Genomic DNA, 18,708 nt, shown 5'->3' on the forward strand with positions numbered 1-18,708 from the left:
ATATATATATATATATTGCGGATTGTACACGGCGATGGGAATATTAATTTAATTTAGCGAATATAATTTTGGGAGCAAGATCCCAGACATGGTCTTTTTAATCAAAGATGGCTTCTTGATTTTGACAAGAAACTAACATGCGCACCTCCAAAACAACCTACTACGTTTATAATTTTTTTTGTTTTAATTTGGATCATTAACTTAATTAAAAAAAAAAAAAACTGGCTATATAATATATATATATATATATTACATAAAAAGTTGGTTTAGATTTAGGTCTCCGCAAAGTGCACATGGTTCTCTCACAGTAAACAAGCTTGGTTATAATATATATATATATATATAGAGTCAAGTGGTGGGTTTAATTAGATTCCGAAAGTCAAAACATGTAAGGGACTCACACGTGGGCAGCCATGAAAAGAGCTGTAAATGTCAATATATATGCAACATTAACCCTCTGATTTCTGGCCTCTTCCTCTGCTCATCTCCATTGAAGTAAGATCCGTAAATCATAGACTATATAGTATATAGTGACTGTAAGTATCTTCTTTAGATCTTCTTCTTATTTCTCTGCAAATTATAGCCGACTCTGACAAACAAAACATAATTAACTTCTTCAGCGTACTATATATATACTATATACACAGTAATTTAACATTATATATATATAGAGAGAGAGAGAGAGAGAGAAAGAGAGAGTCTATTTAATTAGTTTGGTGGTATATATCTTTTCATGATATTATAAGTATAATGGACTACCCTTTCATAGTATCTCTTGCCTTTTAAGCACTCTTCTCCTTTCTCATCTCCTCCTCTAACTTCTCTTCTTATTCTCCTCAAACCCTTCTCTCTGATCTCTCTCTCTGTCTCTCTCTCTCTCTACCTCTCTGCAGCTTCACCTCCATACCTCTGAGAGCATGCCTATTCAATGTCATCAAGAGAAAGGTAACAACCATTAACAACCATATATAAGTCTTTTATTTTCTTGAGCAGGTGTTCATCTTGGTTAATTTGTTTAATTTAATTTTGGATCAGGGAGAGATTTGATGAAATAGGGAAGAAGATCAAGAGAGAAGCAGACCATGCAAGTCAATTAATGGGAAGAAGACACATGTTGGGTCCTCCTGGAACCCTAAACACAGTAACTCCATGTGCAGCCTGCAAGCTTTTGAGACGCAGGTGTGCTCAAGAATGTCCCTTCTCTCCCTATTTCTCTCCTCATGAACCCCACAAGTTTGCTTCCGTCCATAAAGTCTTCGGCGCCAGCAACGTCTCCAAGATGCTAATGGTATACATATACATACATACATACATACATCCCTCTTATTCAAATTTGCATATACAATATAGTAATGTTTGGTATGTCCATTAATCTTAAAAGATATTTTTATATTATAATTAATGTTTTATTTATCGCTTAATTAATAAATGTAGGAGGTACCAGAAAGTCAGAGAGCAGACACGGCGAATAGTCTAGTGTACGAGGCTAACGTGAGGCTAAGAGATCCGGTTTACGGATGCATGGGTGCAATTTCAGCTTTGCAGCAGCAAGTTCAATCTTTACAAGCTGAGCTAAATGCTGTAAGAGCTGAGATACTGAGATACAAATATAGGGAACCTAATATAATTAATATAGCATCTACTTCTTCTTCTTATCATCATCATCATCATGTAGCTTTGCTCCCTTCTGGGATTGTTTCAATTGCGGCTGCACCACCACCACCACCAGCACAAGTCCTGCCGGTGGCACCCTTGACGCCATCTCCTCCTACTGCTTCCTCTTCTTCTTCTATGTACACCCAACCAACCACTGCCACAAGCTATAGCAGCCCGGTTTCCAGTGAAAATGTTTCCTACTTTGGCTAAATTTAAATTATTCAAACCTAAATTCTGGGTTAATTAATTTAAACTCTAAAGATCTCATCATGATCTTCCCTTTTCTTTTTTATTTTCTCTATATATAATTATTATCAATCAAGTGGAATAAAAGGATCAAGAGATAAAATTCAAGACTGGTATATATAAATTTATTGGATTTTTGTTTTTGATTTTACTCACTTCAAAATTATTTCTTACTTTATATATAGTTATGTATATACATATGATGTTGGTTAAAATGTTTCTTTCTTCTCCTTTTTTCCTTGTGAAATTTCTTGTTCTCTACTTCTTTTTATCTTTCTGATATTTATTTTAGAAGTATCAAAAGTTTCTAATTGCTGAAAGGTCGCTAGTATACATATGTTAATTTTATGTCTATATATATATATATATTCTCTTTGTGTATTGAATTTTCTTCTTTTAAATGAAGTAGAGTGTAGAAATTAAATGATCTACAGAGGAGATTACGGTAACCTTATGTTCATAACATTACTTATGAACATTTTTTTGAGCCATTACATGTTAATGTTCATAGAATTACAGTCTTTTAAAAAAGTATATATAATTTACCCATTGAAAGAAAAAATTAATGTTAACAATTAATCTTATGAATTCGAAATTTAAGGAACATATATTAATTATTTGATTCTATGCTGCTACTTAATCTAACAGTCACTTAGTAATTACATAGTAATGTAAGTTAGGTCAACCCCTCATCCATATATATATATATATATATATATATATATATATATATATATATTGATCGACTCGAGTAGGACCAATTTTAGCGTACAAGGTAATTGCTATGTAAGCATGTCTCACGTGCTCAGTGTATGATGGTCTTCGGTTGAGCTTGCTAGATTCAGTGGACCAAGCTCGGGCTATACTTATAATTCAATTAATTTATATTTCGTATGATATTATACTTTAAAATATTTTTAAATAGTTTTCAATTTTAAAATAATTTTATTTAGACCTAACTTTAATTTAATTAGACAGAGGAAATTAGTGTTCGATTAATATTATCGTTAAGATGATATTAACAATGATTATTTAAAAATTAATATTATTTTAACATTAATCTTTTTAAAAAATACAATCCGATTCAAATTAAATATTTCATTACATAAATTTAGCTTAATGAAATCTCGTTTAAAATTTGAATTCAAGCTTGATTTTAAATAATCTCAAGCTTGTATGGGAACCCAATTACCTCGAGTTCAGAATTTAAATTTATTTATATAAACATATATATCCTATATAATTTTTAATATTTACTATTTTTTATTCTTGGATCCAATAAACATATTTGATTAATATTGCATGGGTAAATTTTGAGATAATAAAAAAGTAATTAAAGTTTGCGCTAGAATATCAAACATTTAATTAAATAATTAATATGTTTATTTTTTTTTAAAAAAAATTATGACTTGAATTAAATTTTACTCTTACATGTTTATTTACTTAAAAAATTATTTTTACTAAATTATAATTAATGTATGTATATTATTTTATTAATAAATATATGAATTTAGTAAAAAAAAAATTGTAGGAGAAGTAAAATGCAAGCAAGCTGGTTGATTATTAATGGGTATATCTTGGTAGATGTGTGTACGTGTGTGTGTGTGTGTGTGTATGTATATGTACATGGTGAACTTTGTGAAGCAATGTGGTGAGAGTGTATTGGTTGAATGGTCAATAGATGCAGCCAGCTATGATATTTATGCTCTCAATGTTTTGAGGTTTCCTTGGCGTGTGGATTTCAGCTTCAACAGAAATTCTTTCATTTTATTTTTCTACATGTGTCCATGCATACGTTTATATATATATATATATATATATATATATATACTACTTTTAGCCTTGCATGAGCATTTTTGGCACGAACCCTAAATTTCTTATGATGTAATAACATATTTGACTATTGATCGATGTTTAATTATAAATAAGGATCAAATTCAAATATCGAAAGTAAATAACATATTAATAATATATATGTACAAGTTGCAATTATTTGACAATATATATGTATAGTTTATAGTGTATAAGTAAAATTGATGGGATGTAAGACTAGGTATCTAGAATCCCTAGAGGATTTGATGGAAATTGGTGTTATGTCATGGTTGCTTGAAATGGTGGCATGAATCTTGCATTTGTCTCTATACAACTCATCACCCAAATGAAAAGTTATTCTATATGTAATATACATATATATATATATACACACACACACACACACACACATATGTATACACTGTTGAGTAGAAGATAATTCATATATAGATCTATTCATAAGTTAAAAATCTTCTTTCAATTTATTCAAAATATTTCCTCTCTAATATAAGCTTACCAATCAATTTATTGTGAGTTTTAAATTGAGTTGTAATTATATTTTTAGTTATTGTAATTAATCAATTGATAATTTTACTTAAAAACAAATTGAAAAGCTTATATGATTAAATCCATCATTAATCTATTCATGTTCCAATAATCAAGTCCAATAGCATATTATTAAGTTCAATTAATTTTTCTGATCCACCTGGTCCAACAAGGCTTGACCCAATTGAGATTTGAAATTGGGTAAAGAGTTTAATCTTTGTTCATCTCAGTAATTAATATGAACCCGAAGATTAAAGAAGATACATTTAAATTTAATTAACCAGAAAACCAACCTTCCTTTTTACTTAGCAAACATATTTAAGACCTCCCAGAAACAGGAAAAGGAAAAGGAAAAAAAGAAACTTGCTCAGGAAACATATATAAATCTTGAAACCCACCCACGTATCTATATGCCTAAACAAACCCACCTTATTCTTTCTTTTAATGAAGCTCAATGACCCAGCATTTAAATTTTAAAGTTAATTCACCCTCCTGCAATTCTTCCTGATCTCTCCCCTTGATCCCGTGAGGGGTTTGATATCTCCCATCTTGATCATGGCAGAAACAAAATCAGAGTTAAAGGCTCCGGGGTTGTTACTATAGGTGCGCACCAGAGAATCAGTAGAACCGCCGTTGAAAAGCTGCTGATCAGAATGGAGCAAGCCTTTCCTGTTGATCAAATTCTGAAAATAGTTGTTGTCAAAATCTGTGGGAGTCTGCAAGTCAAGCGGCGCCAAGTTATCATCTCCAGATCCAGAGCTCCTCGGACAGTTCCCTTGTCTTGTTGTTGCGAAAGAAGAATCAATATTGGTCTCGTTGTATATGCGAGCCCTGAAATTCGTGCACCTTGCTTGTCCAATCGTGTGGGCCCCTGAAAAAGCAGCTTAATAAATAAGCAGCTCAAATGGTAAGCAGAAGTTGGAATTTAGAGAAGGGGACTGACCGGAGAGAGCAACCATGTCTCTGGTGGAAAGACCCACGTTGCTGAAACTGGAGATAAGCTGGTTTAGGTTTGAAGTTGGAGGAGGGATGTTTCTGTTTGCAGCGGATTGGCTTGCTGTTCTTGCATCTCTTCTCCCTACCTTGACTTCCCACTTTGGTCCTTCAAGCTATTAAATTATTTTTCAATCAAAATTTTGTATAAAAAGATTATCCCAAATACGCTAACAATCATATAATGTAAAGAATAAAAAAAGATACAAAAAGTTTTACACTATAAAAAATGAGAGTGTATTTACCAATAAAATTAAAAAAAATTAAATTAATTTCAATTGATTTTAATACGATTAAAATACTAAAAATATTTAATATGATCGGAATATGATAAAATAAAAAATAAAAAATAACGAAAAATATAAAATTTACGTAGTTTGACAGAAATATCTACGTTTACCAACAAAAAAAAAGTTTTTTATTATAAAAAAATAAAATTATATTATCTGATAATATTGTAAACATTATAGGCTCAAAATATTAGATATTTAGTATGACTAAAATAGTGAGAATATTTAACATAACCAAAATATAAGTAGAGTACTAATTAAACCAAAATTCAAAGTCATATCAACAATTCCAATACTTAAGTATAATATATAATTACCCACCTATACCAATCTTTTAACGAGAAGATACAAGAAAACAGAGGAGCTTACAATGGAAACAGAGTCTCTAGCAGCAATGGCCAAAATGTCAGCACATGAAACCACACCAGGACACACATTCTCCACCGCCGACTTGATGTTATCGATCACTTCGAACCCACGAGCCGATCTCCGATTGGGAGCTGCATTTTTCTCGCCGGTGAAGGAGGATGTGTCGTCAAGTAGAATCGACCCGTCGCATCCCTGCATTTCATAAATAAACACATCTTTACAGTATATCTATACGTGTATACACGTGCCATGCTTATATATATCTTGGGAAAGTACGAAATTATAATGTTAAAGATCTTGTTCTACTCGGTTTGGTATATTTTCATACGTTGACAAAACAGTCATGGAAGAACAAGCGAAGAATGGAGGCACCGATTCTTTTTTCTCTGTTGATGGCGGATTGCATGGTGGATTTGACAGTGGGGAAGAGTTTGGAACAAGAACGAGAGTAAAAATTTGTTGAGAGCTGAGCAGTTGTGCTTCCCGTCAGCATAACAAGAACAAGCAGAGCCAAACTCAAAATAGACCTAGAAAACAGAGAAGTCGCCATTGATATAGTTAAGAATTTGGAATATTGTTTGCGGTGTATCTGGATGTGTTGGAAATTAAGTGTAGAACACACATATATATATGTATAGAGAGAGAGAGCGAGAGGTGGCTTAAGGGTTGACAGGTGACCTAACACGTAGACTATATGTGGGTTGCATGGCGAATTTTTTCATGAGTTATAGATTAATCAAAACGTATGTACTATTTTTTGAGTAAATGGAGAAAATTTTAGCTGAATAATTAATGAAAGATTGGTGAGTAGGCAAGGTTTGAAAATACGTTAAGAGTGAGAACACAGTTATGCTATTAAAAGATACCCAGATGAAAGATGCTGTAAGCTTAGACAATTCTTAACCGAGTAAATAATACATTGTCAATTGAAGTAGATATATATATATATATGTTTATGAGAGTTTTGTCAAAAACTGTGGCTATCAATTACTAAATCAATTAATATTTAAGAATCTTAATGCATGATTTGATGGAACCGGAGGCAGACGTGATTTTACACGTTAAGGCAAAGACAAAGACAAAGTTAACCGAGGTGAAAGTTCTTAAAACGAATTAAAATAGAACCTTAAAGGAAAAGTAATATATATACCTATATATATATATATAGACATATTTCTGGTAGTACTCTTCTCAGTTTATGTCAATTACAGCCAAGCAGATAGTACTTGCGGCATGAACGCGTTAATAATCTTATCTTACCGTGCATGTTGATTGATTCTTCCATTTTTCTTCCATTCACACACTCACAGTCAGAACTTCAATGATTAATTAATCTACTCGGTAACTTGAGCTTGGACAGTTCATTACTCGAGTTTAACAAATTATTTTGTTCAATCTTCTTGGATTTATCTAATTGAGTTTGAAATTCTAAACCAGACATGCATGCAAGTAACTATGTGTGTCTACATATATATATATATATATATGTACACATATAAATTTCAACCTTCTAGAAAGACTACAAATTAAACAGGACGAAGATGGGAAGAGCAAGCAAGCGAGAGAGAGAGAAAGAGTCACATTGATAGCTAATTTAATAAATTAAATTGATGAAAAACCCTAAAAAATTACATGGAAGATAATATATAGACATGATAAGTTAGGTTCTTGTCGATTGAAATGTGAAAAAGAAGGCCGGTGCTTGTAATTTCAAAAGTTGATGTAAATTCTTTGTTAGAGACAGAGATGCATGCATGTTAATTATTTTGTAACTATCTACTAATACTCTTGTTTATTTACATAAATACTTTTTTGCTACGTAATTATATTAACAGTAATATTTTACACTCGAATCTATTTTTATAATAGTAAATCGTATGATTCGATATAATTTATTTTTATTTAATCATAAGATTAAGTATTCATATAATATGTTTGGAAATAAGGTTTTTTTTTATTTATTTAATTTAATTATTTACAATATTATATGATTTTTTAAATATTTTAATTTTTTATTTTCTTTTTTGAAATTATATCTATGGTAACATTAAAATTAAAAATCTTTCTAATTTCAAAATGTTACATATAGTAATCAAATTCAAAATATAAAAAATAAAAATAAAAATTACTACCTAAACTAATTCCTTTAGTTAATCAACGCATGGTACAATGTACTCCAAGCTTGGTTTTGGTAGTCTATATATATAATGTACTTTCTACCTAGTTAACTCATATATATATATATATATGTAAGTATGTATGTATGTATGTAGCATCATAAAGAGTTTCCACGTAGGCTGCTTCCTCCAAGTCCAACTCCCAAATTCTAAAAGTTTATGATCTTATTTTGAAAATTCCATGTTTATAAGTCCAACTAAACATCTCACTTTCATCTTTGGATCAAAATCAAATCATGTCAATTGAGTTAGTTAAATGATCAAATCTCATGTAAGCTAATTGATGACATTGAATATATATATATATATATATAAATATATGTGTGTGTTTGTGTGTTTTTTAAGCTAATTTATTTGTAATTTTGTTTAATTTCTTGCTTTTTATGTTGATTTATACGTTTACCATTCAAAGCACATTAAAAAGATTGATAAATAAATAAATTAATTTAAAATTTAAGCCAATTTATTGGTGTAGGGTGTTAGGTGGGTTTGGTAGCAAAGCAAAGCAACCACAAATTTTAAAAATTTGTTTAAGTGTTACATGATAATACATAAAGTTATAATCTAATTGGTATGTTTTGAATTATGTCTTTGTAATATTTTGAATTTTTTTTCTTTGCATGTATGTAAATTTATATGTATAATTAAACATGCATATATATATATATATATATATATATATATATATATATATACACTAGTAATAACACAATTTTTTTTAAAGAGAACAAACATAGTTTAAGTTTTAAACGAATAAATTTAATATATAAAATGCACAATATATGACTCGAATATATATTCTCATTTAAAATTATGAGAATATTCATCATCATAAGCTCGTACACTATTGGTTGTTTTAATCTAAGTTCACTTATTATTTTTATTTTATATTTTTAAATTTCTAATTATTCAGTCTTACTATAATGATTACTTATTTGCTATTAAATTTATGATACATAGTTAATGATATTTATGATACATAGTTAATGATATATCAAAATTAAAGTATGTAAACGATGATATATCTGTTATGTTAAATTAAAAATTATAATTTTTTTTTTTAATCCCCGAAGCCCCCTTTTCTTCTTATCATTTTTTTCTCCTAGCCCGTCTTCTTCCTTCGAATCCTAAATCTCAATTGTAGCAACTTTATAATCCTAACTAAGGGTGACTTAGTTCAAATTTAAAAGTATAAAGTTAAAATATATCAAAACAATAATACAAGCTTGACATATTTACTATTGTTTATAGGAGGACTAATAATTCTTTGACTTCAAATTATATAATATGTTTAATTAGAAGTTAAGCACATAATTCAACCAATTAGGAATTAAATTAATTAGTTAGTTAACAACTTCATTACAATAAAAATTGATAGGACCACTACTCTTCAATTCTCAATTGCTATTTGCTCCTTGTTTCTCCATCTTTAATTATTTTTAAAATCCCTCAAAATTATATATATATATACATATATTTGAGATAGTCACGTATCAAGACTTATTTTTACTATATAAATTAAATTTATATCTTTTAATAAACATATATAATATATTTAACAATGAAATCAGTGCTTAGTCAAAATGGGATATAATTAGAAAAGAATAAACACTACTTATTTTTAGTATTTTATAGACATTTAATTTTAATTTATATTTAATTACTTCCTATTTTGCATGACAAAGTATAATTTTTCATAATTCTTTGATTTTCACACCATATTAGTAAAAATTGTTTACGCCAAAATCATATATATATATATATATGTACATATGTTCTTAGTAGCATTTAGCCATATATATATATATATATAATGATGAAGAACATATGCGCATGCATTAAACTAAAATTACTCAAAATTAAACTAGTAGACAAAAAAGAAAATGAGGAAGTCGCTTTGGTTGGTAAACAACGACAAAATTTCAACAACCAATGACTTGTGCGATATCCAAATAAATAAATAAGTGAACAAAAAAAACAAGATTAAGAAAAATCATCTGTCATATTAATAATAATCGAGACTATATATATATACACACACACACACACACACACACATATATATATTGCCCCTTCATTAAGCAAAAGATAGTGCTAGACAACATATATACACATTACATATAAACACACACACACACACACACATATATATATATATTTTCAATTATGTGCAAGATGATTAAGCTGAATTTACTTAGTTTTGATTTTTTTTTTTTGTTCCGTAAGAATTTACTAATTAAAAAGTTTAAAATTGTTGATAGAGGTTAATTTTATAGTTACTGTTGACAAATATGTTTGACATATATACATATACATATATATATATATTTATATACATTATGTCAGTACACACACAGAACAAAGACCAATTCTCCTTCTTGTTGAAGAGGTAGTTTTCAGGGTTGATCAAAGTGAGTTTTGTTGGAGGATGATGATATATACAAATTGTGACTTGTGTGTATTTAATTGACTTTAAATTGCATTGTAGAAGATATACTCACAACAACTAAATCTATTTTTCTTTGTACAATAATCTTGTCAATTGAAAATTGTAATAGATATTAAATCGTCAAAACCCAAAACAAACAAAATACTAAAACTATATATATATATATATATATATATACATACACACACACACACATACATACATACATGTGGTACTAGATACTTAAAGTTTCCTCCTTTAGACTTTCTTTAAGATAAATTCTCCTACTTTATAAATAAACCTAATACTAAACTTATAAAAATTATAATGTCAACTACTATTTAATTGAATAATTCATACTTTTTTATTTTTTAACAAAATATTATAAATTCGAATCATACTGTATTTTTATACGTGTCTTTGTTTAAAATTAATTTATGAATATATATATTTTTTATTAAAAAAATACCGGAGTTTAATTAATATATTTTTTTCTCTACAAGAAATCGCGAGCTTGAGTTAATTAATGACACAGTTTATGGGTAATTTAATTTATAAATGGATATTATTGTTTAATTTAATAAATAATATATTTATTTCTTTATAAAAGATTGTGGGTTCGAATTAGATTGTGTGTGTATATATATATATTATATCTTTGGTTGAAAATAATTTGTCTATACAACTTAATTATGAAAGTACACATTCATTTTTTATTAAAAAAATTAAAGTTTAATTGATAAGTCCCTTCATTTACAAGAGTTTGTAGATTCGAGTTATTTCGTAATATAATTTATACATCGTTCAATTTATGAATATATATATATATATATATATTACTGTTTAATTTAATGGTTGATATGTTATTTGTTTTGTAAAATATTATGAGTTCGAATCGATAATTGTGTTCCCTGTATATCCTTATTTAAAAATAATTTGTATATATAATTTAATTGTACATATTCTTTATAAATAAATAAAAAAGAGATTTTAGTCTTAGTGGGCTTTTAGGGCCCATAAACTGCACAACTCAGTCTCCCCCTAATTTCTTGGACTAACTTATTCCTCAAATTATTATTATTATTATTAATTTAAGATTATAACCATATGTTTTACTTTTCAGATATCATTATTGTATTATATTTCTGTAACATATAATAGTTTGCTAATAAAAATTAATATATACATATTAGTGATAAGTAATATATTTTTATATGTATACATACATATTAGTGAAAAAAAACAAAAGTCCTGCAAATTAAGTAATTTTATTCATGATCTCTACATGGAGAAAGTGATAACTAGTTGGGAAATTAATTACACCCTTCAGGGTGTAACAGGCAGGGAATTAATCAAGGGGGAAAAAAGCTGAGAGACATACATATTACTACTAATTACAAGAGGTTAATGATCATTACTGTGTCATACTTGTAACCCAAGAGTAGTAGTGTCCAAGGGTTTGAGATCCATTTGAGTAAAAGCTTCACTATGATCCAATTCAGTCTTGTAGATATATTTAGATGATGCCCAGAAGAAACCTCCTAAATTCAGTGTAGATATGAGAAGAAGAAATGCATAGAAATAATCCAAATGACAATCATTCAGATTATCTCCAATCCAACTCTTTCTTCCACCCATACCTGTAATTTTATCAACCATTGTAACCAAAAAGCTGTTCAAGAAGTTTCCGATGCCGATACCGCTTGTGAAGAAAGTTGTACCTAGGCTTTGCATGTCTTGTGGTGACTGATCATAGAAAAATTCAAGCAGACCGCTTGCATTGAAAACATCTGCTATCCCAAGTAGAACATACTGAGGGAGTAACCAGAAAATGTTCATGGGGACAATGTCCTTGGGGTTCATGGCATGGTGTACCTTAATCACATGCATTCTCCTCACTTCCACACAATAAGCAATGCCCACAGCTGCGACTTGGATCATATACCCTATGGCAAGTCTTTGTAGGAGACTTATCCCTCTTGGGTTGCCTGTTTTCTTGCGCATCAAGGGCACAAAAAACCTAACAGGACAAATCATAATTAGATTAGATTAGATAAAGAGTATTAGATTAGATTTGTAGATAAATGGGAGAGGATTGATTCATTACCTGTCATACATGGGAACAAAGAGGAGCATGGAGAGAGTGACAAAGCTACCTAGAGAAGCTGCTGGGACTTGGAAATCTGGGCCTATTCTCCTGTCCATTGTAGTGCCTTGTTTGACAAACAGTGTGTTGATTTGTGCCCAGATGCTGCTAGGGATCAGGGTCACTACCCATATCAACATCATTCCAAAAACAAGTTTAGTGCCTTCCACCTGAGTCACTGTGCAGGCTGGGTTTGACCCACTATTCTCTGACACTCTGTTATTCTCCTTTATTGCAGCCTTGTCCAAGAACCTGAAAAATAGGACCATTCCACTTTAGCAATAGCACATGTGGTCTAAGAAAATGCTTTAGAAATTTTTATGGTCATCAATCCATTGGGATCCTTGCCCTGCCACCAGACCCAGTTAGAAAAATTTTGAATCCCCCTGCACTCAACTTTTATGGTCCATGTCCTCAGATTCTACTCCACAAATTATCTCACAAGGAATCAAATTGTTTAGATTCTGTGCCTATTAGTGTAATTTCAAATTGCTACTCCTCTTTCTCACTCCAACTTCCTCAATTACATTATTATACATATTGGACTCAGAAAGCTACTCACCGGAACATTGGAGTGTGTTGGACTTGCCGTTTTCCTGTACTAATGTATTGTTGGATCTCAAACTCATGAAGCTCTGATGGGTTGCCAGGGAGGCTGAGCTTCCGGTTTCTGAAAGCAGTGATAAGGACTTGAACAAGGTCTCTTGCTGGACTTTTGGTGCTCCTAGCTTTGTGCCTGTACATTGGTGTCCCAATATAGAACAAAAACAAAGATAACAACAGCCCTACTGTAGGGATACCATACCCTAAACCCCAACCCAAGTTCTCTTGAATATAGACAAGCCCTATTGTGGCAACCAATGCACCCAGGAAAGAGCTGAACATCCACCAATTGAAGAATGAAACCTTTAGTTTTTTATCACTTGGGTTAAAATCATCAAACTGGTCTGCCCCAAAAGTTGAGATGTTAGGCTTTGTGCCTCCTGCTCCTATTGCTATGATGTATAGAGATGTGTAGAAGAATGAAATCTGCAGCTTACTGGCCTTGTTGCAGACTCCATTCATACAAGTTGGCTTCAAAGATTTCAACGAAACCGCCATTGTTAACAACACCATACCCTGTAATTAGTTTGCAGCAATATCACTAATTACTACAAAACAAATTATATTGGCTAACAAAATGTAACTCAAATGGATTTGATGACTCAAGTTGAATCATAACCCTCTCCCATCTAAAAGAATTATCCAAATCATATGTTAATTTACATGTTCAATGTCACAAATGAATAAAGTAAGAACAGTTCAATGATATAAACAATCAGTTTCATGATCATGCTGACACAAATTCTCCAAATACTAAGGAGTACATACAAAAATGTATTTAATAATAATAAATCAATATTGTTTTTGTATTCATGGATGAGTCCAAAAACAAAAGTCTTGTCCAATCTATTAAATTTCATTTTCCCAGAAAATTGAGCGAGTGCCACAGGAGTACAGTTTTATCCATGTACTCATAAGTGGACCTGATGACAAGAAAGTCACAAGCTATAAGCTTGTGGAGAGGAAAATTTTGCAGCTAATTAAAATTAATAAATAATTATATAGTGATTACAGTCCACGTAGATAGGCAATATAACAAAAGTGGTTCCTAGGCAAAAATTAAAGAAGAATCTAACGGGCCTTTTTGCAAGTGGGTATTCTGGAAAATTAACCAAACAGATGGTGTGCACGGTGGACTTGCAACATTAAAGAAGATTAATTTAATCATAGTGATGATCATCATGATCAACAAAAATACCCAACTAAGCTCTTAATTATACAATTCTATATATGCGTATCTAATGATGAGATAATATACCAGGACATATATGAGAGAAGAGATAGTGAAAGTCCAGAAGCGACCCAAGTAAGAATCGGCTATGTAGGCGCCAAGAATAGGAGTGATCCACACTGAACCAGACCAGTTGGTAACATTTCTGACTGATGAGACAGTGTCTTCATGGAGTTGGGTGGTCAAGTAATTCACAAGGTTTGATGCTATGCCATAGAAGGCCATCCTCTCAAATGCTTCATACCCTTTAATTATATATATATATATATATATATGATCAAATTCAGAGTGTAAAATATATAAAATATTGGAAAAGAAAAAAGAAGAGAAGCTGAGAAGGGAAAAGAGATTACCAACAAGGAAAGCACAGGCTTTCCATCTGCCAGTTTTAGAAGCAAGAACAGGGCGGCCTCGGATATCCACGGTGCCATCTTGGGTGTATCCTTTTTCTTCCATATATATATATATATATATATATATATATATACGAATGAGTATTTTGAAATGGAAGATTAGTTAAGAAGTTGAAAGATCAAAAACTGGTTGCACATATATAAATACAATATATTATACGTACGTATAATTTAGTTGTGTAATAATCTTAAGAGAGACTTGTAGAGGTGGTAAGCTTTAGCTTCATCAGGGCAAAGCTTTACCTCACCATACTTCATTGACACAACATAATACTTACATATATATAAATATGCATATAGAAGAGAGAAAGAGAGAGAGAGATGAGGGTTTGGTTGAGTTGGTATGGGAGTCAATAGGAGTCTGACTTGGGAGTGGCAAGTAGACAGACTCCTCTTATAAAGGAAGTGAACCATTAAGTAATAGGGTCGGGTCAAGCCAGTAAATAACAGTCCGTTATATCAAAATGAGACCCGACCCGCTCTACGAACAAGTCTACTTGCAAATCTTTCCCACTCTTGTTTTTTATTATTTTACTTCCATTTATTATTATTTAAAATATATAGCTATAAGATTTTAGAATTCTTTTATTTTCTATTAAAAATTTTACCATTTCTTAATTGAATTTTATTTTTTTAATTAATATATAAATTTTAATTTACTAAATAAAATTTATATTTTATCTGAATTAGAAATATTTAACTAATAAAAATTATAATTTATTATTATTATTTATATCTAATGCTATTACTTACACTTAGAATTAAAATTTTGTAAGATTTTATAGTTTTGGTGATCATGTTCGTGGGTCGATTTCAAATGAAGGGTTGAAGATACCATAAAACACCAAAACTCATTTAAGACAAAAAGTGCAAAATCAAAATAATTCTTTTTCAATTTAAATCAGTGCTGTCTTTTTCCTCCCGGAAAAATATTAAACAATTTTTATTTCTTAATTACCACAATTTGTTTTATGTATTTATTTTTATTTTTTAAATAATATAATATCATGGTTCGGTGGCACGCACTTCCTCCGGCAGTATGTAGGCCGCCGTGGTCAGCTGCCCGTAGCCCACCTGCCACCACCGACGGCACTTTCTGACCGATATGCCCTTATCACTACCCTTTTGCCACCCACCCAAAAAACTATACGTATGCATAATATATAGCTTTTTTTTTTTTATTTGGGTTGAAAAAAATATGCAAATAAAACAAATTAAGTTGACCCAGTTGGGAAAATAAGGAATTGTAAAAACCCAAAAAGTTAAATAATTATTTTAAAAGGTAAAATATATAAAAATATGTGAAAAGACAAAATATCATCTTGTTTGATTATAGTGAAGATATATATATATATATATAATTATTGATATATATAAGACTCAGCCGGAGCTTGTCCAGTATATTTCATCTAGGAATTGACTTCAATACAGTCTCCTTTTCTTTGGACACATGTGGAATTGATTGAATTGAATTGCTACTCATTAAACCTCCTTTTTTCAATTTTATAAATATTAATGGATTCCAACTTGGATACCAAGCTTATATATATTATATACATATATATATATATATGTATAATATTGTACATTACAATTCGACCAAAATAAATAAAATAAAGGATAAAAGCAATTGGGCATTTATTATTTCATCAGTTTTGATTAATTAATTACTTAATTTAATGGGTTGGTTTCATCACTAATTAACGTTAAACTTTAGTTGATTTTCCAAATAGAGATCAAAGGGATTGTTTGAATTAATTAAATAATTTGTATATTATTTAATTAATGAATGAATATATATATATATATATACATAAAACATTTTTGAAAAAAAAAAAAAAAAAGATTTCTTAAAAAAACCTACTGTTTTTAAGATTTAGTTTCGATTATTATTATTATTATTATTATTAGAACTTTCTAAAAGATATGTATCTCAGTTTCTTTTTCATATGAAATTTATATATAAAAAATGTTATTAATTAGTAGATATTTACGCACACACACACACATATATATATATACACTATGCTTCAAACTTATCCAAAACAGTGACCAATAATAATAATTAATAACATATATGTTCATAAATCACGCATTTGAAAGCTTGTGAGGGAGATGGATAGATCCTGGTACAATCAAATCTTTGCAACTTGAAGAAAATATTCTGAAAAAAAATTATGATCGTAGCCATTCCATTCATTTATACTCATCCAATCCTTGACCTCGTACCACATATTTTGGTGCAAATAAAAATTATTATATGTATGTATAGTCTCTTCAAAACTGTACTCGGCATTATCTTCTATTTTATAACATTCAACAACTTGGGGAACAAGTTTATTTTTATATCATGCACGGACATATATATATATATATATATAAATATGTGCAAGTGATGTAAACAATTTTGTAGCATTAAAATGGTAAAATGGTACAAGCACTAGGTAAAGAAAATTAATTTGTTTTGGTGGGGGTGGGGGGGGAAAAAAGAATTAATTAGAAAGTAATCATTTAAAGAAGATGGGTTTGATTATATGAACTTGTCCTCATATAATATATACATACATACATGTGTGTGTGTAAATTCACTTTGCATAATTAATTAAGACAAACTGGAGAAATCAATCAAGTGCTTAGCGAAGCTTTGCATAATTAATTCTGTATGTCACCATTCTTCTGCAACTTGCTAAAGGATTAAGGACCAACTTGGACAGCAACTACTTCTCACCCATACACACACACACATATCATTCATATGATGTATACATACTATATGTATATGCTTATGTGCAATTCTATTAGCAGACTTGTTTGCATGGACATTGGTTTTAATTAACTACCAAGTTGGCTTATAAAGCAAAATAAAAAAAAAAATCTCTTGGCTATTTATTTGTATATACAAGAAGATTCTCCATTTTTTCACTTTGTGAGATATCTTCAATTAAGTCATTCTCGAGTTTCTAATTAGTTAATCCGAACTCTAGTACATCACGGAAAAAAATAGTTATGTAATTCGAATAATGTGATATTCGAGAAATGCATGCTGCATACCTTTGCAACTCTAACCCAAATTTACATTTTACATAGAAAATTAGGATAAACACTACAAGTAATGAGATACAAAAATAAGAAGTCGTCAAGTACAGAATTAGCTTTCCTATCATATATACCTACACTGCATGAAGCAAAACCATCTAACTATACATATCTAATTAATTGCCATCTTCAAATATTTGTCCTCAACCATGAAAAGAACAGCAGTGGTTTTACTGCCAAATTTTCAGTACTTGATCAAACTGGGGTACGCAACAAAATCAATGGACAGAAAAATCTCTCTCTCTCTCTCTCTTTTTTTGAAATAAAAAGATATTTAAAGTTGATTGACATTTTGACTGCATTATGAACCATGCAATATTGAATCTACAGGAATATACCATATGTTTCTCTTCCTATTTATTATAGCAGTGATAACCCACTTGGTATCTCATATGATTATTGTTTGGACCGACCTCAACTTGCAATTATTTTTTGTCCTTCTCCTGATCTGAAAGTTTTAGACTGTAATGAATTCCCCAACCCACATTATTGGGCATTGTAAATAATTCATTTTTTAAACTTGAGAACGAAAGAAACCCACAATTGTCAAGGAGAGATGGAGAATATATTGGAGAAAGAAAAAGAAGTTGGTGGGGACGTTGATCTACAAAAAAGGGTTTGATTCATATTGAATTGGCAAATCAAGAAACCCTAGTTGCTTTCATGGTCTCTTTCTTTGTAGAGACGGCAGATCCCAACATA

At 30.1% G+C, this 18,708-nt stretch overlaps 3 protein-coding genes across 4 annotated transcripts; 1 reads left to right on the forward strand and 2 right to left on the reverse strand.

The window, feature by feature from the left end:
- The first annotated feature begins 424 nt into the window (after positions 1-424).
- LBD15 (LOB domain-containing protein 15) lies at positions 425-2,035 on the forward strand. 2 transcript variants are annotated; one of them, XM_088212761.1, is made up of 4 exons: positions 425-536; positions 894-945; positions 1,036-1,288; positions 1,435-2,035. In XM_088212761.1, the coding sequence occupies exons 2-4, from the start codon at positions 929-931 to the stop codon at positions 1,864-1,866; spliced, it is 702 nt and encodes a 233-aa protein (XP_088068887.1). In that variant the 5' UTR covers positions 425-536; positions 894-928; the 3' UTR covers positions 1,867-2,035. The 2 variants fall into 2 exon arrangements, with proteins under 2 accessions (XP_088068887.1, XP_021904167.1); XM_022048475.2 differs by lacking the exon at positions 425-536 and having other exon boundaries at positions 562-945.
- Positions 2,036-4,511: 2,476 nt separating this feature from the next.
- Positions 4,512-6,524, reverse strand: PRX52 (Peroxidase superfamily protein). Its single transcript, XM_022048325.2, has 4 exons — positions 6,241-6,524; positions 5,913-6,104; positions 5,204-5,369; positions 4,512-5,131 (listed from the first exon to the last, which is right to left on the reverse strand). The coding sequence occupies exons 1-4, from the start codon at positions 6,460-6,462 to the stop codon at positions 4,740-4,742; spliced, it is 972 nt and encodes a 323-aa protein (XP_021904017.1). The 5' UTR covers positions 6,463-6,524; the 3' UTR covers positions 4,512-4,739.
- Positions 6,525-11,766: 5,242 nt separating this feature from the next.
- LOC110819206 (Major facilitator superfamily protein) lies at positions 11,767-15,287 on the reverse strand. The gene is made up of 5 exons (XM_022048324.2): positions 14,851-15,287; positions 14,525-14,742; positions 13,226-13,782; positions 12,625-12,915; positions 11,767-12,537 (listed from the first exon to the last, which is right to left on the reverse strand). The coding sequence occupies exons 1-5, from the start codon at positions 14,951-14,953 to the stop codon at positions 11,940-11,942; spliced, it is 1,767 nt and encodes a 588-aa protein (XP_021904016.1). The 5' UTR covers positions 14,954-15,287; the 3' UTR covers positions 11,767-11,939.
- Positions 15,288-18,708: the final 3,421 nt, after the last annotated feature.

Source organism: Carica papaya, chromosome 2 (assembly GCF_054855325.1).
Source record: "Carica papaya isolate Zhongbai chromosome 2, ASM5485532v1, whole genome shotgun sequence".
Classification (NCBI taxonomy): Eukaryota; Viridiplantae; Streptophyta; class Magnoliopsida; order Brassicales; family Caricaceae; genus Carica; species Carica papaya.